The following is a 22,000-nucleotide window of genomic DNA, read 5'->3' as shown; positions in this document are numbered from 1 at the left end:
TGCCCCCAGACCCCCACGCCACGGCCTCGCTGCTCAAGATGTACTTCAGGTGGGTCGAAATGTTGTCCACAGTGCCTCTAGTCCTAGTGGAGTGTGCTAAAGCCATCGTGGACGGGATCTACCGGCTGTCGGGCGGCGCGGGGCTCACGCAGCGCCTGCGCGCCGCCTTCGACGGCGGCGAGGCGCCCGCCCTGCCCCCAGACCCCCACGCCACGGCCTCGCTGCTCAAGATGTACTTCAGGTGGGTCGAAATGTTGTCCACAGTGCCTCTAGTCCTAGTGGAGTGTGCTAAAGCCATCGTGGACGGCGACCTCTCGCGAGTTTAACATTTTTTCCCCATCACAAAAAGTGCACAGCGCCGCTAAAGAAGTTATCACTTCAATAAAACTATTGTTTTTATTTTCAGAGAGCTGCCTAACCCGCTGTGCACATACCAGCTATATGAAAGTTTCGTGTCAGCCGTTCAGACAGAAGAATCCAAGCGATTGAAAGCGGTCAGAGATGTCGTGGTCAAGCTACCACCACCACATTATAGGTCAGTTAATAAAAAAAACATTAATTCAGAAATAAAAAAGTGTTACACATTTTTTCTTCTGCCAAACTGCAGGACAGTTGGTCATTTGATAGTAAATTAGTACTGAGTGTAATATCAGGGTGTGGATATAAAAAAATATATTAAAAAACATGTTTATTTCGATATCAAACGCGTTCATTACATTAAATTTTAAATTAACAAAAAACAAGTTACAAGGTACGTGTTGAAGTCCCTGAGCTAGGTAAAGACCTGTGTTACAGAAGTCAGTATCCTCTCCTAGACAATAGAAACTATATAAGGAACATCAAATCCAGTATGGCCAGGCGTGTCTCACTCCGCGATTTCGTCGCTTTGCTACAGGTAGCTAAAAGTACATCCGTTCGGCCCCAATTTTGGGGAAAGCCATAAGCCGCGCGTGGCGCTGTCGCCACCTAGCGGCCATATCTGTGCTGATCCATAGAGAAATATAGTAAGACAAGAGTGCTCACTCCATACATCAGTTAGACTATTAATTTCAGTGTCTACATCTAGCATCGAGTAGCGGAACTATCAGTACTGCTACTTGACAATAGATGTAGCACCGACCGGAAAGTCTTATGCTGTTGAGATAAGACTTTCCGGTCGGTGCTACATCTATTGTCAAGTAGCAGTACTGATAGTTCCGCTACTCGATGCTAGATGCTTATAGTCTTTTTGGTACTAAAACTGATGTATGGAGTGAGCAATCTATGTATTTTTTTCTCTATGGCTGATCGTAACAGACGCGTTTTGTTAGAGAGTGAGTCTTCTGTACTTAGTACTATTATTTATTCTGTGTCATTGTTCGCTTTGGCAACGTTGTATTTTCTTTGGTTCTTAGTGTACCATTGGTTCATTGTTCACCCTACACGACCTTTCTTAGGATAGAAAGGTTACAAAAAACAATTTACGTGGTTAAAAGAAAGGTTTTAACTTTTTTTTTTCATTTTCTAGAACGCTAGCATACCTAATGCGTCACCTCCGCCGCGTGTCACTACTAGGTGACGTCACCGGCATGACAGCACGCAACATGGCCATCGTGTGGGCGCCCAACTTGCTCCGGTCTCCCCGCCCGCAGCACGCCCTACAACACGTTTCTGTGCAGGTGAGCCTTGTGGACATGTACAACTTGCTCGGGTCTCCCCGCCCTACAACACGTGTCTGTGCAGGTTATGACAAACACCATAGTCGATTGTCGTTGGTAAAAATATTATCTTCCAACGGGATGAATAGTTTTGTAACTACCCTCGAAATTTATGTTTCACTTTTGTGAGTGTATTCTGAAAATATATTTTTCCTTATACGTTCCACCATCTTAAAGAAAAGCGCCTCATTTTTGAAGTCGATTTAAAACAATGTGTTTTTTACAGGCGGTGGTCACGGAATTCCTGATCTGTTACGCGGAGGAACTTTTCGCCGAGGAGCAAGATTGGGATTCCGGACCGGAGTCGCTGAATTCGGTAAGTTAATTTTCTGTAAGGCAAATGTTTTATGCTCGGCATGTTATTAGGCCTGAGATACCCTTGTAAGTTTTACTTACGTAAGTAGGGACAAAGCTATTTGTTAGAATTATATTCCTACTTTTCGCACTTGTATCGTAATGCACTATTATTGGGTAGATAATTTGTTAACATTTTTTATATTAAAGTAAAAAATGGAAAAAGTTACGCTTCCGGCAGGACTTGAACCCGCATCCTCCGCAATCCGTGCGATGCTCTTAACCAATTGAGCTACGGAAGCCTACCAGGACATTCGATAGGGGGGTCTTTCGGTAGATGTCGCTATACGCCACGCTTATGGCGTGTATGCATAAAGGAAGGGATGGAAAGATTTGCGATGTCCTGGTAGGCTTCCGTATCTCAATTGGTTAAGAGCAACGCACGGATTGCGGATGATGCGGGTTCAAGTCCTGCCGGAAGTGTAACTTTTTCCATTTTTTCCTTTAATATAAAATTTAGAATATCGCTCGCAGACGTATCTGCTTGTTAGAAAATTGAGATAATTTGTTGTTTTATAATAATATATACTGGTCTTGTATTTGTTTAGGAGCAGTTGGAGCAGGTCGAGTTGCGAGGTCACGACTCGTGCCGACGCCCGAAGAGTTTACCGCTCAACCCGCCTACTAAACTACTCAGGTATTTATTAAGGTTTTTAGGGTTCCGTACCCAAAGGGTAAAAACGGGACCCTATTACTAAGACTCCGCTGTCCGTCCGTCTGTCACCAGGCTGTATCTCACGAACCGTGATAGCTAGACAGTTGAAATTTTCACAGATGATGTATTTCTGTTGCCGCTATAACAACAAATACTAAAAACAGAATAAAATAAAGATTTAAGTGGGGCTCCCATACAATAAACGTGATTTTTGACCGAAGTTAAGCAACGTCGGGCGGGGTCAGTACTTGGATGGGTGACCGTTTTTATAGATAATGGTACGGAACCCTTCGTGTGCGAGTCCGACTCGCACTTGGCCGGTTTTTATTCAGTTTGTGACAAAATTGACATTTAAAAGCGCTAGTGGCCTAGCGGTAAAGCGTACGACTTGCAATCCGGAGGTCGCGGGTTCGATCCCCGGCTCGTACCAATGAGTTTTTCGGAACTTATGTACGAAATATCATTTGATATTTACCAGCCGCTTTTCGGTGAAGGAAAACATCGCGAGGAAACCGGACTAATCCGAATACGGGCCTAGTTTACCCTCTGGGTTGGAAGGTCAGATGGCAGTCGCTTTCGTAAAAACTAGTGCCCACGCCAATTAGCGGGATTAGTTGCCAAGCGGACCCCAGGCTCCCATGAGCCGTGGCAAAATGCCGGGACAACGCGAGGAAGATGATGTGACAAAAATTGACTTGATTTAAAAATGAAGTGGTAATTGACCGAGCGTCAGCGAAGGTCTCCGTTTCAGGTTAGGTAAAAATGCATCCGTATGTCATCTTTATTGCAATTCTCAATCTCGTGAAATTTTATGAGTAGGGTATTTGACAACTAGTATAGTCAGTTTCTTTTTTCGAACTGTCAAAACTATTTTGTGACTGTGGAATTTATATGAAACACTGGCATGTGACGTCACAATCAAATTTCCTACTCTTTATAGTTTAATCATCATCTTCCTCGCGTTGTCCCGGCATTTTGCCACGGCTCATGGGAGCCTGGGGTCCGCTTGGCAACTAATCCCAGTAATTGGCGTGGGCACTAGTTTTTACAAAACTACTCTTTGTAGTTTTATACGGGTTTTAAAATAGAAATTGTGTCTAAAAATAACCGCTGTCCACGTTTCTCTATTAATCTTCTGGTGCTTTATTTCATGCATGTTGTAAATATTGTATTTTAAATACAGTCAAATACCCTATTGGTGTGGTCTGATTTGAATACCGTATTTTTTGTCAGCTTGGAAGAAGCCCGTCGGCGCGAGAAGTGCACATCAACGGTACAGAGTCCTCGTTTGCCACCACCGTCGGGCGCCATCGCGGCCGCCGCGCGCGCGCAGCCTCAACTGCGGCCCGCGGGACACCTGCGGCCCAAGTACATCGAGGTACCCACCTAACCCATAGAGAAATAAAGACAAGAGTGCTCACTCCATACATCAGTTCAGACTATCAATTTCAGTGTCTACATCTAGCATCGAGTAGCGGAACTATCAGTACTGCTACTTGACAATAGATGTAGCACCGACCGGAAATTCTTATCTCAACAGCATAAGACTTTCCGGTCGGTGCTACATCTATTGTCAAGTAACAGTACTGATAGTCCCGCTACTCGATGCTAGATGCTAATAGTCTTTTTGGTACTAAAACTGATGTATGGAGTGAGCACTCTATGTATTTTTTTCTCTATGCCTAACCTAACCAGTACATTAAAATGTTTTTCTACTCGTCGACTGTAATTCTTGAATTAAGATTTCGTATACCAAACTGCAATTGGGTACTTTTAATGTATGGGCTCCCAACTCAACTACAATATTCATTTCGAAACGGTTTAGTCAACTATAATGAAATTAACCAATCACAGCTCGCCGCCGTCAAGAGGATGAATCAAAACTATAGCTCAAATCTCGTACCTTAGGCAACTCAGCAAGCTTCGTTGCCTAAACACGGTACTCGACTGAAAAGCTCTCCATTATATCACGATTGTATAAAATACTATATAATGTATTCAAAAGGTACTTAAATACAATATACAGTACATAGCGGCCCCCTTTTCTAAATATCTATCGTTAAATTTAAACAGTCATAATAATTATTTACCAGTGGCGCTAGTGAGCACGTTGATGGTCTCTTAATGCTACAAGGCAATCTCTACCCATCAACCATTGGGCATACAAATAAGTTACAATATTATGTGTTTACAGGTTGGGTCGGGGCCAGACAATCTTCCGCAGTACCACACCGTATTGGATCTTCCGCTCTCAGGTTCGTTCAAAAGGGAATATTACGCGAAACTCTGCGTAGGGGGCGCCACTTCCTGAGTCCATCACAATCTGAGGGTCTACCGCAAACGAGAGAGTCGAAATTTTGTTATCTAACCTTTCTACCTACCATTCTTTCTACCATTCTTGCATATTCGAGCGATAAAGAGGCAGATAGCTGAGTTTCGATTTCGCGTTTCCCGGTAGGCCCTTTGTAAACAAACCGCCTTGATGTATCAATGTCATATTGTATTGCCCGTGAAAACTTGTCAAAAAACAGTTTAAGGCACAGTATGTATAAGTTATTCTATGGTTTACGAATGTTTACGATGGGTGCTAGTGCTGCACTCTGGCGGCAGAACATTGCAGTAATACTCTTTATAGTTTTATACGGGTTTTAAAATAGAAATTGTGTCTAAAAATAACTGCTGTCTACGTTTCTCCATTAATCGTCTGGTGCTTTATTTCATGCATGGCGTAAAATAATTTATTTTAAATACAGTCACCATCATCTTCCTCGCGTTGTCCCGGCATTTTGCTACGGCTCATGGGAGCCTGGGGTCCGCTTGGCAACTAATCCCAGGAATTGGTGTGGGCACTAGTTTTGAATTCAGTCAAATGCCCTATTTTAATTTCATGTGCACATCTGTCTGTACAGGAGCATAGAGAAATAAGTAAGACAAGAGTGCTCACTCCATACATCAGTTCAGACTATTAATTTCAGTGTCTACATCTAGCATCGAGTAGCGGAACTATCAGTACTGCTACTTTACAATAGATGTAGCACCGACCGGAAAGTCTTATCTCAACAGCATAAGACTTTCCGGTCGGTGCTACATCTATTGTCAAGTAGCAGTACTGAGAGTTCCGCTACTCGATGCTAGATGCTTATAGTCTTTTTGGTACTAAAACTGATGTATGGAGTGAGCACTCTATGTATTTTTTTCTCTATGGTATTATTAATAAAGCCTTTGAAATGATAAACTGTCCAATAACATCGCCTTGGCAGCGAACTATTCGTCTGGTTAGTTAGTAAGTTAGATAGGTTAGATTTAAGAACTTAGTTAAGAATTAGCTTTAGGTTTTTTTCCGGTTGGGGACTGAAAATCAGCGGTCTCGCTGAGTCTCATCCATTTTACTGCACAAATATTTGTAAATTCTACCTGTTTTTTTCAATGTACTTGCAATTCGTTGTGTTTTTTTTGTGTCGGTAAATAAATATCTCTTTATTTATTTTAATTTCATGTGCACAACTGTCTGTACAGGGGCGAAGCGAGGCCTGAAGCGGTCTCCGTCAGGCTGGCGAGGCCTGTTTTCTCGCAGCAAACTGCAGAGGCACAAGGCGGCGCTGCGGCCACAAGTCACCGCCCCCGTACCCGCTCCCGTAGAGGTATAGTTTGTAGCTTTCTAGTAGAGCCCGAAGGCTTATCTATTGTCTATTGTTCAGTAAAACCGCACGTGCTACTTACCTGCAAAAAAGGGTCTCCATTATTCTATTTGGCACCTGAGCGCGGGCTAGTCCAACACTCAAAATACCAGTGTAGGTGCGCTCTCCGATAACGCGCCTTTGTTACGCATCTCGATGACAGATTTTAGACTGGTTATGTAGCGTTCGACTCGCCGGCACTCAGTAACCGAAGTCTGACCGCACACATCGTAACAAAATATTTATACATTAGTTCATTTTGAATCTTATTGCAATTTCCATAGGAGTTGTAATTCAATTACCTGGGTAAAGTGAACGAGCGATTTTTTATGCAGGTGGTTGTGGCACGTGGCACGAGCGGTTTTACTTAACAATAGACAATAGGATTAGCCATCGGGCTCTATTAGAAAGCTACAAACTATACAAATACAATACAATGCTAATACTTTTTACAGTACATATGGTGCTATTCCCGAACTAGTGCGGGAAATAACACTGTCCGTGCGTATGTCGAAAGTTTAAAGTGCCATGTGTACTGTAAAACGTTGTACGATACACATGCGAATAGGTAATTCGCAACTCGTGTCGATTTAAAACGCTCCCTTCGGTCGTGTTTTAATTTATCGCCACTCGTTTCGAATTTCCTCTTTTCCGCACTTGTATCGTAAATAACTATTTAATTTCTCTTGAAAAGTTAACATTTATATTTCGCAAATGGTGCCCAGTTTGGAATCCAAGGTGGCGAACGTGTATATTTTCTTAAAAGTCGTTTTTATAGATTTTCGGAAGTATCAATATCGAAATAGTTATTTTCGATACAAGTGCGAAAAAGAGGAAATTCGAAACTAGTGGCGATAAATTAAAACACGACCGAAGGGAGTGTTTTAAATCGACACGAGTTGCGAATTACCTATTCGCACGTGTATCGAACAACGTTTTACAGTACATATGGCACTTTAAAGTTTCGACATACGCACGAAAAGTGCTATTTTACGCACTAGTGCGGAAAAGTAGCCCCATATGTACTGTAAAAGACGTTTATTTTGGAATCTAAGATGTTAGATGGCAGACACTTCCTTTTTTCTACAAGTCGTCGTGGAAGTCGTTTTATAGGTTTTCGGAGTGCGGATTACCCTGTAACCAGGGATCGGATACCGGTATTTTTTGTATGGGAATGGAAACGGTATTTTTTCGTTCTTTGCTAATTACTTCATTTCTAATTGGGCAATTTAATAATACGAAGTCGTAACCTAAAAACACAACTGAGTCCTACATTTCGAGTATAAAATAATTCGAAAAATATGGTTATTTCTAAGTTTTTGCAAAAAACCGGTTCCGATCCCTGCCTGTACCCGCTCCCGTAGATACAAATATGAGTACTTTTTCATCTATCATTGGAAAGTTAACTTTCATTTATAAATAGCCGAGTTTTTTTATTTAATGCAGGCATTAAGTTGCAGGCGTCCATAGGCTACGGTGACTGCTTACCACCAGGCGGGCCGCATGCTTGTTTGCCACCGATGTGGTATATTTTTTTTAAACGTTAATAAACATTAATAACAGTGTTCACAGGACATACCGATGAACCCAGCAGGCCTGCGGCCGGTGAAGTCGTGCGAGTCGCTCGCCTCCGACGGCGACACGGTGGCGCCACTAGCGGAGAGAGCCATGAAACCTCTCAAACATCACACCAGGTACCTGTTTACATCGTAACTGTACTAATGGCAACAGGACACCCGATTTCCGATTGAGCTGAAATAATGCATACATACGTATATCGGATGACGATGCAATATTATGATGACATCGAGCTGATCTGATGATGGAGACAGGAGGTGGCCATATGAACTCTGTGATAAAACAAGTAAAACAACGCACACTGATTGTATTTGGGGTTATTATACGACTGGTGCTGCCCTCATTTTGTCGGACTTTCTACGTTAAATCTTATGGAGTCAAATTACTTCAAGCGGCTGCCGCTAGTACTAATGTCGGACATTCCATAAGATTACCTGTGTTTGTGACGATCAGCGCCACTTCCCCCTCCACCGACTTCGCACCTTGCCAATAGTTATTAAATCATACAACGGGACTTAATCGCGTATCTAACCAACGCGCGTACAAAGTGCGGGTAGTTCGAAAAACTCGCGCGGTTAGACGATGCTGATGTCAACTTAAGCCAGTCTTCTCCGAGACCACGGGGACAACGCCGTCCTCGAAACGTCGGAGGTAAATCTTAAAACTTAGATACGCGATTAAGTCCCGTTGTATAATTTAATAATGTGTAAAAATCGTGAAAGTTTAAATCAGTGTTGAGTTGCCAATAGTTGTCTGAATGAGTAAGTACGAGGGGTGTTCAAAATATTCTCGGTATGAGAATGAAAACAAACAAGTACGAAAAGTTTGATATTTTTATTTTTCAATATACTCCCCCCCTATGTTCATACACTTAAAAGATCGATCAATTTTTTTTTTAATCCTGCATAAAAATATTTTTTATCTTTGGTGTAAAAATGCTCCTCCACTGCCGCCTTCAATGCTTCATCATCGGAAAATTTATTTCCACGCAGATCCTTTTTAAGATTGGGGAACAAAAAGAAGTCGCTGGGGGCTAAGTCCGGACTATACGGTGGGTGAGTAACAGTTTCAAACCCACATTCAACAATAGCTGCCTTGGCAATATGAGCAGTATGGACGGGGGCGTTGTCATGCAGAAGCATAACACCTTTGGTTAACTTTCCTCGCCTCTTTTCTTTGATTGCATCCTTTAATTGACGTAGAATGTTAGCGTAGTACTGTCCTGTGATATTTACACCTTTTTCTTTATAATCGATCAGTAATACTCCTTCACAATCCCAAAATATCGTGGCCATGACCTTGCCAGCTGAAGGGATGACCTTGAACTTCTTGGGATGAGCTGAACCCTTAATGTGCCACTGCATGGACTCTTGTTTACTCTCTGGGTCATAATGATGAACCCAGGTTTCATCTCCAGTAACTATTCTTTGCAGCACCTCATCAGGATTTTCACCGCACAGGTCAATAAAATCGGAACAACAAGCTACACGCATGTCTTTTTGAAGCCGAGTCAGCATTCGCGGAACCCATCTTGCACTTACTTTTGACATATTAAGATGGTCATGGATAATATCATGTACGGTACCAATAGAGAGATTGGTTACTTGTGCTATAGATTTTACCTTCACTCGACCATCTTCCAATATAAGTTTTTCCACTTTATCAATATTTTCTTGTGAAGTAGCTACTACAGGCCAGCCAGGTCTAGGGTCGTCTTCAACACTCTCCCTTCCACGTTTAAACTCGCTTGACCACTTTTGAATGGTAGATAAAGAAGGAGCAGACTCACGGTAAACACAATCCATTTCCTCTTTTATGGTTTTTTGATTTTTCCCTGTTTTGTCAAGAATTTTATCACGCATCGATGTTCTAATTTAGTTAACATTGTCAATTCCCACATGATGTTCATGTTTGTTCAGCAATTGCAGAAAAACAAAAGAACATCTCGGTTCGAATTATACTTTTTTTTAATGTCAATGAATAAACCTTAGCGGCCAGTAACGAAAGAAATTTTAGAAGAGGTTGTAAGATATCAATACCGAGAATATTTTGAACGCCCCTCGTATGAGTTGCCTGTGGGAAGAAAACTACAGTCAGCAATAAGGCTGTGGACGTGTGGACCAGGGATGTTGCGGATGCCGATTTTTTGACATCCGCGGATGCGGATGCGGATGCGGATTTTTAAAGGCTCACATCGCGGATGTCAAGATAGGTACATCAAAAACGTAAAATATTACATTTTAGTAATTTTTATTTCAAAAAACCGGACAAGTGCGAGTCGGACTCGCGTTCCAAGGGTTCCGTACATTAAGTCCCACTCACGCTTGACTGCTAATTTCTAATAGGTTTTTTTGGCTAATGACTAAATTACCTAGCAGTCTAGCACTTACGCCGATGCTAAGACGTTCCTGTACCGACCTGTTCCACATCCGCATTAAATCCGCATGGATTTTATGCGGATGCGGATGTTGAAAATAATGCGGAAGTTCCGCGGTTGCGGATGCGGATATTCGCAACATCCCTGGTGTGGACGACCGGTCTGGCCTAGTAGGTAGTGACCCTGCCTGTGAAGCCGACGGTCCTGGGTTCGAACACAACGCGAGGAAAATGATGATGATTTTAAAGCTCTTAAGATCGGTTTTCCTAGGATAGCGGTGCCGTCATATAGCGGCCGTCTCCATACTAAATAATACGGCTAAATATGGATGTCGTAGTATTTGTATGGAGACGGCCGCCATATGACGGCACCGCTATCGGAGGAAACCAAAGCTTTACCAAAAAAATGGTTTTTTTTTCTAGATCGTCATCTTGCGACTCATATTTCGAGCCGTGGCAAGCCGAACTGGCCGACATGAGGCTCCGACTGTCCCCGCAGGAGAGAGACAGGCATATGTTCAGTGAAGAGGACGACACGCACTGTGTGCCGGCCCAGGTACAACAACATAGCTTACGTACCGTCAACAGGCAATGTTTTTTAAAGATGGCGCACCATACCTTTGGCCTATTCTCGACTAGATGGCGTTAATTTCAATATTTACAAATTAACACATATCAGTGAAAGAATAAGGATCAAAGTCAAATGGCGTTCTATCAGTTTTAATCTTCTGTCAAAAGATGGTGAATTTACTGTGTCTACATAATTTACCATGACTGTAACTCTCTATAACATCTATACTCTTTGATAAAATGTAGGTGAGTTGACCGCGACGTCACGATGTAATGTTTCATATAAATTCCATATTAGCAAATCGTCTTGACAGTTCTAAAAAAGAAACAGATTATTTGACTAAAAGAATACCCTATTGTTTCAATGAGACATGAAAAGTACAGTCAGCGATAAAATTCAAATTCAAATAATTTATTTCAGAATAAAATTCCATAAAACTTACACAACAAAATTAAAATTAACTAAAATATAATTTAATAAAAGCTTGTATCAAAAATGATTTTTTTACCAAAAACTTATTTTCACCACACCAACTGGTAAAGGCTCTCTTGATTTTTCAAAAACTGATAGCAAAGTTGCATTTTATTCACATGCGAGGCAAAGTAATCAAATGCTAATTTTGAGTTGTTTTCTTATGTTTGCTGCTAGAATTGACTAAATGATGATATTGAAATATTGAATGATAAATATTTAATAACATTCATTTGGATTAGATTTGGTTTGATTTTGTTTGATATCTTAAAGTTAATATTTTCTTCGGGTTGGTGTGGTGAAAAAATTTATGTTTCACTCGGGGGCAAATTTTGTTTAACCCTCGCAACGCTCAAGATTCCATTTTTAGGAATTCAATTCAATTTTGGAATCTTTCGCTTGCTCGGGTAATAATATTAGCACGAGCAGTTAAACAACAACTTTGCCCCCTAAGAAACTACTACGACTAACTAAAATAATATTTACCCTATCTATTGTCTCGATGAGACATGAAAAGTGCAGTCAGCGATAAAAGCTTGTACCAAAAAACCGGCCAAGTGCGAGTCGGACTCGCGCACGGAGGGTTCCGCACCATCAACAAAAAATAGATCAAAACAAGGAAAAAAAAAAGCAAAAAAACGGTCACCCATCCAAGTACTGACCCCGCCCGACGTTGCTTAACTTCGGTCAAAAATCACGTTTGTTGTATGGGAGCCCCACTTAAATCTTTATTTTATTCTGTTTTTAGTATTTGTTGTTATAGCGGCAACAGAAATACATCATCTGTGAAAATTTCAACTGTCTAGCTATCACGGTTCGTGAGATACAGCCTGGTGACAGACGGACGGACGGACAGCGGAGTCTTAGTAATAGGGTCCCGTTTTTACCCTTTGGGTACGGAACCCTAAAAATGAATATTTGACCTCAAACTTATTTTATTCGTACAGGATGATTCCTTATGCTCCACGCCGGTCGAGTCGGGCCCGGGCAGCGTGGACCCCAGCCCCAGGAGAAACCTCAGGGTCGATATAGAGGCTGCTAATGAGCTTGCTGAGAGGTACGCGGTGTTACAAGCTTTTATTTAACATGCATTTTGGTAAACTTTAAATAAATTATGTCATATACTAAGAAAAAGTGACCAAGGCCTTTATATAGTAAGTAGGGTTTGCAATCCGGATCCGAAATGTATGAAATTATCCGGATCCGCGGATATTCCCATACATTTAGGATCCGTCGTGCAAACCCTAATAGTAAGCAAGGGATTTATATAGTAGTGTGTCTACTTGAAATATTAGACAAGCTACTAGTAAGTTTTCTTTCAAGCGGATGTTACGTAAGCATTTGCTAAAGCAAGAGTTCGAATAATATCCATCATTATTATATTTATAGTATGTATTTAATAAATATGTGGTAGTTTATATATATTTTATTTATTTATGTAATTTATAAGTATAGTTTGCTTTTTTTAACTCACACAATATATTTTCTCTCTCTGCACCAATTGAAGGTATCTCTGTTTGGCCCTATGGTTGAGTGGTAAATAATGCCATTTGGCATTAAGTCCGCCATTTGTACATTGTTGTATATATTTTGTGCAATAAAGTTTAAATAAATAAATAAGTAAATAAATAAATAAAAACATTTAAAATATTTAAAATATTTTCATGTATTTTTGTTTTATTATCCATAAACTTTTAAGTCATAATGTATCGTTTGTCATATTATTATGAAACCGTTAACTTTTCAGGTCGTAAGGTTATCCTATAGTTAGGTTAGGTTTTATGGCAATCCTGAAAAGTGACGCGTTTCCGAACCAAATGAATTATGACTGACGAAAATGCGGGCAAACAATACATTATGACTTAAAACTGTTTGGGAAACAATAGAGATCCCGTCTGAAATGTATTTGTTAACCGACTTCCAAATCTAAAAGGAGGAGGTTATCAATTCGGTTGTATGTTTTTTTTTAAATGTTTGTTACTCCATATCTCCGTCATTACTGGACCGATTTTGAAATCTTTTTTTTTTTTGTATAGGAAGCGCAGCGCCCTGGAGGAGCAGCTGGCCGGTATCGGGTACATCGACGGCGACTCGCCGCGCGCCAAGCCCGCCGAGAAGCGACACTCCGCCCGGCACGACAACCTGGCCAAGCGGTCAGTCACTACTAGGGCTCCCGATATCCGTGTTACACGCCGAAACGAATACCCGTGTTCTTAAGCCCGGCGGTGCTAAGAACACGGTTTACACGGAACCGCCGGGATCCGGATACGTCTCCAATAAACGTTCCCAAGACACGTTTCTCAGATACGTATCTCCGTTTACACGGGTACTTAACACCGCCCCGAACGGATCCGAAATAGGTTGACCCAATCAATGCTCTAGGTCTGGGTATGTAAGGTCTAATATTGAATGTTGACTTCAGATAAACTCGTTTGGCGTACGATTTTTTTTTTAATTATTTATAACTGTCTTGATATAACATATTTAGCCAACTATACAATATATTAATCGAAGTAGGTGACCCTATCCTATATTGTCTAATATTTTTAATTTTAAACTCGTCCCTAGTTTTAATTAAAACCTTCATTTTTTTTAACTATTATTGCTTTTAAGTAGAGATGCCACGAATATTCGGCAACTATTCGGTATTCGGCCTATTCGGCATAATATTTAAAAAGTATTATTGGAAAGTTGTTAAAAAGGAAGACCCTTTTTTAAGCATTTGTTGATTATGGAATATTTTCATTTTATCATGGGTCTGATTTGATTGACTCTATTAGTTCTGTTTTACAAAAAATATATCTTAGCAAACGTTGTGCTTTGTTGGCGAACAGTTTTCATAATAATTGTGACCCACAATGTTCGTATCTCATGCCGAATATTCGGTATTCGGCCGAGAGTGGCCGAATATTCGGTATTCGGTATTCGGCCGAAACCACTATTCGGGGCATCTCTACTTTTAAGCTAACATATTCATCATTAGTTACATAATTAATATAATTATATTTCAATCAAAGAAATACATTTTATACATGTATAATTGTGTAAGTAATATAGTTTCGTGAAGAATAGATGTGCAGACAAAAACTACCTATATTAGTTAAAAATAACAGATAATTACAGGTAATAAGTATGAATTACTTTGTGGTTATTTCTTATTATTATCAATTTACTGCTGAGCGAAAACAGCAAATCTGCCAACGATGCAAAAAAAAGTACACACAAGCGGCATTCGAAACGAAGGATTTCACGCGAGAACCTTAAAAAAATAAAAACCCATGCTACTTTGGTTACCTAGCGATTATATTGTTAAGAACATTAAGATAGATCTCAAAATTGGTAATCATTCATGTTCACTTGGGTCACTTTCACACGAGTGTTCAGGTAATAAATGCCGTCCGCTGGTGTTCCATTCATTAGAACGTGTTGTTTTCAAATACCCTTTTATCTGATATCGCCGAAAACAGGTAGGTTCCCAAACCATTATCAGAACTGCCACAACCAATTATAAGCTTTATGTCGGTGTAATAAGGTGAACACGTCTACACAAGAAATTGTAACAAATGCAGCGGCAGGTACACATGATTATTTATCAATTTTTACATGGTTTACTATAATACTTAATACCTAGATGCCTGGCTTACGTAAGTTAAAAAATAATACGATGAAAAAACATACATTCTTATTGACAGAATATTTATTCGATAAAATATACCTATTCGAGAAAACTCACACATACATTGTAGGTAATATCAGTAATATGATTGACAATTGATTGAATTTTAATTATAATTATACTTATAGGACTTATATCTACAGATTATTAAAAATATAAGAGCTGTTTATATTGTATGTATACCTACCAGATCATGCATGGCCAGTTTTTATCGTACAGTCTTCTCTTTATACTCTTTATTGCTTTTATTTTTTATTACTAGCACTTTATATTTATTGCTATCAAATTATATAATAAACCATAAAGTATTAGTATTTCAAGTCTTATACAAAATACTATTTTGATAGTAGCATGTAGGTATACCAACTGTAATTCTAATTTTCTACTCGTATTGCAACATTGCAAGCAAAAACTACCTGCTCAGAAAAGGGTTTTGTAAACCGTTTATTGAATTTCGACTCTATGAACCACGAAATAAGGTTAAATATGACAGAGACTCCTCATGAATCTTTTGTCTATTCATTTGTAGCTCTTAAGTACCTACGCCGGTTCGTTCCTTCGCTACTCGTCAAGGACGTCTCCGGAGCCACGGGTAAATAAGATCCGTTTCTTCAAATACCCGTTTATCCGTGGGAACGGATCTTAATTACACGTTTCTTAATTACACGTGCGGAACGGGCCAGAAAACCGTGTACGTGTTATTCGGAAACGGGTATTCGAAACGTGTAAACGAAACACGGACTCGACCGCGAGCCCTAGTCACTACCAAGGATGTTGCGAATATCCACATCCGCATCCGCAGCCGCGGAACCTCCGCATTATTTTCAACATCCGCATCTGCATCCGCGTCCGCATAAAATCGATGCGGAGCTTATGCGGATGCGGAAGTCGAACAAGTCGGTACGAACGTCTTAGCGGCGGCGTAAGTGCTAGGTAATTTCGTCATTACCTATAACGAAATCGTCTAGATCCAGAAAAGTCGGCGAAGTTACTGTTTATTAAATATAACGCACCTATATTCTTGCTCAAATACTAAGATTCGTTTTTTTTTTTAAATAAAAAAATACTAAATATGTAATCTTTGACGTTTTCTAAGTACCTAATCTTGACATCCGCATCCGCGGATGTCAAAAAATCTGCATCCGCAACATCCCTGGTCACTACCCATGTACATTACACTGTACTATGCACTCACTATTTACTATAGGAAGCGCAGCGCCCTGGAGGAGCAGCTGTTATTAACACTTACACTAACTATGCACTCACTATGTACTAGACTAATAAGACAGACGGCTCCCCGAGACATGATTGTAACCAAAATACTGCTTATTTTAGTAGTCGATTTCTAATCTAACGTCTGTGGCACATTCTCTATGGTGCTGAGGGCCTTAGGGTCGGTTTTACCACTGTAAAAACTTGCGAATACTTATTTTTATAAAACTATAATAAAAAAAATTAATAGGGCATAAACCGTGTTGTTTGTCTCAAAGTAGGTAGGTTGAAAGATTGGCTGCTGTATAAATGTTATTACGATTTAAATGAGTATTTTTTTGTAATTTCGACATTGATTTTAGTAATAGAAGATATATTGTACGCTCGGAATGGGTACAGTTGTTGGTACCTTTATATTTATAACATTAATTAATTTACTCAGTTTTCAAATTAATTTACTCTAAGACACTGCACCTACTTAATATTTCTGGTTTGACCCATTGGTTGACTGGTAGAGAATGCCTTAAGGCATTAAGTCCGCCATTTGTACCTTCATGTATTGTGCAATAAATAAATAAATAACATGTTATACTTTTTACACAATTTTGACAATAAAATATAATCTTATCTTAAGTGTAAACTTTTGTCGACAGCCTGTGCAAAGACCGCGACTGTCCCACCGCCGGCTCGGACTTACAGAACTCGACCGGCGGTGTCAAGATGAGGTGAGCATTCAGATTTCTCACAAACTTGCTTCCTACTACCGCTAACGAGCCACGTACACGTACAGTCACCTGCAATAATATGTTACTCTTCGAAGGCCGCAAAAATATGTGACACGCTCTTATGGCTCTACAAATAAGATCGTGCCAGATATTTTTGCGGCCTTCTTTGTGTAACATATTATTGCAGATGACCGTACAAGCCATAATAAAATGGTCACGAATTATATCATAGAGAAATATAAGTAAAGAAAGAGTGGTAACTCCATACATCAGTTTTCTTAACAAAACGAGAGTTATTTCGCAGTCGACATCTAACGTCAAGTAGTGGAACTATCAGTACCGCTACTGACTAGTAGCGGACTGACTTGTGACATCTGGTGACTAACAGATGACACAAGTTTCGCTACTGACGAAAAATGTACTACTAAAACAATTTACAACTAATGTTATAAACAGAAGGAGTTGAAAATAGAGTTCCGGTTAATCCGGTTATAACATTAGCTAAAAATTGTCGAGCATTAGAGTTTTTGTTTGCCGCTACATCTATTGTCAACTAGCAGAACTGATAATGTCCGCTACTTGACGCTAGATGTCGACCACGAAATGACTCGCGTTTTGGTAAGACAAGTGATGTATGGAGTTACCACTCTTTCTTTACTTATATTTCTCTATGATTATATCGACATTGAATAATTTTACGGTTTAGACTGACTTGTTTTAAGTCACTCGCGCGACATGTTTCGGAGAGCCTAGGTCTCCTTTCTCAAGCACTAACAGTGCAAGCAGCGTTCACGACGGCCGTGTATCGCGTACCGTAACCGTAAAATTACTCAATGTTAGTATGTCTCACAACAGTTTCAATTCGATTATATCGAAAAATTATCATTACGCAAATCAAAAGAATATATAATATTTTGCTTTATTTTACATATTTACGTGCCATTTAAATAACGATCAAAAGTTAAACAGATATGTAAACTTTTTGTATCATTAGTATTGAATTGAATCTACAGTTTGTTTATCTATTGGCTTAACGATTTGGTTGGTGTTATATGACTATTTATTATCGTATCGTATCGTACGCAGAAACCAAGACTCGCCCACCGAGGGTTCCGTACTTTTTAGTATTTGTTGTTATAGCGGCAACAGAAATACATCATCTGTGAAATTTTCAATTGTCTAGCTGTCACGGTTCATGAGATACTGCCTGGTGACAGACAGACGGACGGCAGAGTCTTAGTAATAGGGTCCTGTTTTTACCCTTTGAGTACGGAACCCTAAAAATATATCGCGGCAGACATTTATTACTTACGTCACTTACTGAGATTTACTAAAAGAAAATATCATATATCCCCAACCAAATCGATCAAAATTAATCAATAATCATCAATGGTCTAACCTCTAATTTTCCGCTTAAAATTAACTCGACAGAGAACGTACATCGCCCAAAAAGTGCAAGTCGGCCCGGTACAGCAACCTCCACCAATCAGATGACGTCACCGTCTCAAGACTCAGCTGGCACGGAAAAGACCATTCCACTCTCATCAAAATAGACTGGCCTGTAGACAACTCCACAAGCAACCTTACTAACTCGACACTAAATACACCCAACACACCCATCACTCCCGCTACCCCAGTTTACGATCCCTTAGAGAGCGACTCCGAAGTGAGCGAGCATAATAAACAAACTATTAAAATTAATAACTGTGACAATTGCGATGAAAAATGTCTAAAGTGTGAATTGAAGGCGGCGGATTATGAAAATATTAAGGTTGAAGATTATACAGACACTTTGAAAGACAGTTTGGAAGCTAGTCCGGCGAATTCAACTAATATCAGCTATCATAATCTCAATAGATTATCAGCTGTATCATCGTCCACGTCTGAAGGTACGGGAAAGAAAGAACTGTCGTATGAAAACTGTGATATGAAAGTCATGACGTCATCACACGAAAGCTCTTCAAGCTACAGCAATATTAGCCCTAAGCCTGATGAGCTTTACGAATGCTACAGCTTTAGCCGCCCCAACTATATAAACCTACAGTCTTCCAGTTCCAAAAGCTCACCTGGCAGCCCTTTGAAAAGCCCATTAAAAAGCACTATTAGTATCACATTTAGGTCGCCTACAAAAAAATCACCAGATTATGAACCTATAGAGAATGACACTCCGACCAATGAGAGAGACTCAGTCTATGAAGATATAGATTTAGAGAAAAATTTGTCTATTGTCGAGGAAGCTACTATACCGGAAGCGGATGCGAGTCTACCAACCCAGCAAGCGTGCCAACCTCACAGTTTTACAGAGGATCTGATCATTCTAGAAACTCCGACAGACTCTGATGTGGACAACACAGATGTGTACAGCCAAGTTAAGTTCTTCAAGAAAAGTATTGAAGAAGTTAACGCTATGATACTAGAATCACCTCCGAAGGAATCACACTATGAAAACATTTCTTTTGAAGGCAGACAGTATGAAAATGTGGATATAAAGTCTACACAAGAAAATGGAAACATTATCAAACCAAAAGAGACTCTAAATGTAAGAGAATTAGCTAACAGATTCGAAAGCCCGACCGAACAGAAGGGGCCGTTCTTCGAAAAGTTCAAGACCGAAGTCAAATATCCCGACAAGGAATCTCAACCGCCGCCTTCTCCAAAATGCTACAAGTTATCTAAAAACTCCTCCAACGCCAGGTCTTTAGACGAAAGCGCTTTTATAAAAGAATTCGCTCCGGAGAAGAATTATGTTGACCGGAGAAAAAGTCTAGAAGTCAAGGATGTGCAAAAGCAAAACAAATTCTTACCAGATTTAAATCTAAATCTAAACATGGAGGAAGACAAACATGCAACGACTCCCACCACTGAGAATAAAATATCTTTAATACAAAGATTCGATACTAAAAAAGACATTAAAAACCTAATAGGCTTCGACACAGAGAAGAAACTAAGCAGAGAAAGAATAGAGAAATACAAAGCGGAGCGGAGAAATTTTCTTCGAGAGAAATACAGTTCTCAATCTTTCAGAAGTAACCCTGAACAGCTGACGAGGGTTAAACTGATGAAAGAGGAAGTTAGTCCAAAGTTTGAGAGGAGGAATACTGTGGACTTGGGGCAGAGGATCAGGTTCTCACTTGCTAGAAGTAGCCAGCAGTTGGACAGCATCCCCTCCCCCACTAGCCCGGGGGGGGGGAGCAGCGCTGGACGCCATTTTGAAAGGTTAGTCTAGGTTTTGCTTTTGTAACATTTTAAATTTTTAACTATGAATTAAAACCAAAATATTAATTTGCTAATCCGCGAAAAGATAACGTGCTAGTCAATCAATGCCAACCCGTTATACTTACTTGCGTGTTTTTTACATGCAAGAGGGAGATTAAAATGTATGAAACATGAAAGTATATAAGCGCAAAACATTAATTTAATACCGTTTGTTTCGGGGTGAATATTTGTGACGTCCCACGGCTAAAGGTACCTTATGACCGTTGGCGCTTACGCTATTATTAACGCCGCTCCGCCGCCGCGCGCTAGTATTATTGCGGCGCTATGCGTCGTAAGCGCCAAGTGCCATAAGGTACCTTTTGCCGTGGAACGTCACATTTGATGTTTAAATACCGTTTTATTTATTATATTAATAGCGCACGGGTTAACAAATTATACACAAACCTTCCTCAAGAATATGTTTATGTTTAAACCGCATGAAAATCCGTTCAGTAGTTTTTGAGTTTACCGAACATACAAACAGACAGACGCGGCGGGGGACTTTGTTTTATAAGGTGTAGTGATCTTTTATATTTGTGTAACATCTTAAAATATTAATTTCAGGAAAGAGAAGATGTCCCCATCGTACAACATTCGAGACATGGCCGCCATCTTTGAGCAAAAGACTCAAAACAGCGGCTGAACGACAGCGTGTCGTCGTGTCGTCGACGTGTGGACGACGTGTCGTCGATGTGTGGACGTCGTGTCGTCGACGTGTGGACGACGTGTCGTGACTCGGTAATACCGACGTGGACCTGTCAGACTTATTAACACTACCTGAGCCCGTACCGTGAGTCACTGACAGTGTCAAAACTGACATTTACGCTATCGAGAACGTAATTTACTTTCTATACATCTCGTTTGCACTAATATGCGAGTACGAGCGAGATGTATAGAAACTAGAAAGTAAATTACGTTCTCATATATGTCAGTGCCAAACTGATGGTAGCCGTACAGTAGTCAAAAATGAGTCAAGTGACTTTGACAAAAAATGTTTTTTACTTTAGCTTTCTGTTGAATTACGGTATGCGGCGGAAAAGCGGTACGCTATATTTTCGCTACATATGGGGATAGGGAATATTACGCAAAACTCTGCGTAGGGGGCGCCACTAGCACATACTGTAAACCTGCCTTGATGCATCAATGTCATGTTTATTCGTTACAAATAATCTGTGAAAACTTGTCAAAAACTGTTTACGGCATAGTATACATAAGTTACTCTATGGTTTACGGTTAGTGCTAGTGCTGCCTCTGGCGGCAGAACATTGCAGTAAAGTGTCATTCTATGGAACTTGCTAACTATGTAAACAAAAGTCACTAGTAAACTGACATTCAGAGACAATTTCAATATGGCGGTTGGTTTACAATGTTTACATCATAGAAGGTAGGATCCTATAGAAGTGGTATACGCGTGCCTCCGTGAGGGACAAAACATAGGCAATGCGACACTGTGATTGGTCGAATTTATTTGTTGCCCACCATAACCCATACTAATTTATGGTGGGGAATAAAAAAAAATGTGAGACTGTGACAAGGACAAACAATAATAGCGCTTTCGCTGCTACTCCTACTGAAAGATACATATAAGACTATCCCGTTCGGCCATTTCCCCCCACCCCTCATGCCTGGTCCAGTTAAAATACTAGGTTCATGGTTTACATAGTTAGCAAATTTCATAGAATGACACTTTAATACTCCATATTAAGAAACTGTTTCATCAAAAATACAAAATGTCTATAGATTGATGACATTA

At 40.1% G+C, this 22,000-nt stretch overlaps 1 protein-coding gene and 1 non-coding gene across 2 annotated transcripts in view; one reads left to right on the top strand and one right to left on the bottom strand.

Annotated features, from left to right (window-relative positions):
* The window catches only part of LOC134660499 (GTPase-activating protein CdGAPr), a 39,582-nt gene extending 18,651 nt beyond the window's left edge, over positions 1–20,931 (top strand). The window contains exons 13-26 of the mRNA XM_063516270.1: positions 407–535; positions 1,508–1,658; positions 1,924–2,013; positions 2,600–2,688; positions 3,940–4,084; positions 4,901–4,961; positions 6,223–6,329; positions 7,947–8,077; positions 10,761–10,893; positions 12,327–12,436; positions 13,416–13,532; positions 16,921–16,992; positions 18,424–20,208; positions 20,812–20,931. Coding sequence (XP_063372340.1) covers positions 407–535; positions 1,508–1,658; positions 1,924–2,013; positions 2,600–2,688; positions 3,940–4,084; positions 4,901–4,961; positions 6,223–6,329; positions 7,947–8,077; positions 10,761–10,893; positions 12,327–12,436; positions 13,416–13,532; positions 16,921–16,992; positions 18,424–20,208; positions 20,812–20,890 — 3,199 coding nt within the window. The 3' untranslated portion in view covers positions 20,891–20,931. The remainder of the gene's footprint in view (positions 1–406; positions 536–1,507; positions 1,659–1,923; positions 2,014–2,599; positions 2,689–3,939; positions 4,085–4,900; positions 4,962–6,222; positions 6,330–7,946; positions 8,078–10,760; positions 10,894–12,326; positions 12,437–13,415; positions 13,533–16,920; positions 16,993–18,423; positions 20,209–20,811) is intronic.
* Positions 2,221–2,293, bottom strand: Trnas-gga (transfer RNA serine (anticodon GGA)). Its single transcript has one exon. It is a non-coding gene; the product is annotated as a tRNA-Ser (tRNA).
* Positions 20,932–22,000: the final 1,069 nt, after the last annotated feature.

The sequence above is a fragment of the Cydia amplana genome, chromosome 27 (genome assembly GCF_948474715.1).
Source record: "Cydia amplana chromosome 27, ilCydAmpl1.1, whole genome shotgun sequence".
Taxonomy (NCBI): Eukaryota; Metazoa; Arthropoda; class Insecta; order Lepidoptera; family Tortricidae; genus Cydia; species Cydia amplana.
This window is presented reverse-complemented; position numbering and strand designations above follow the sequence as displayed.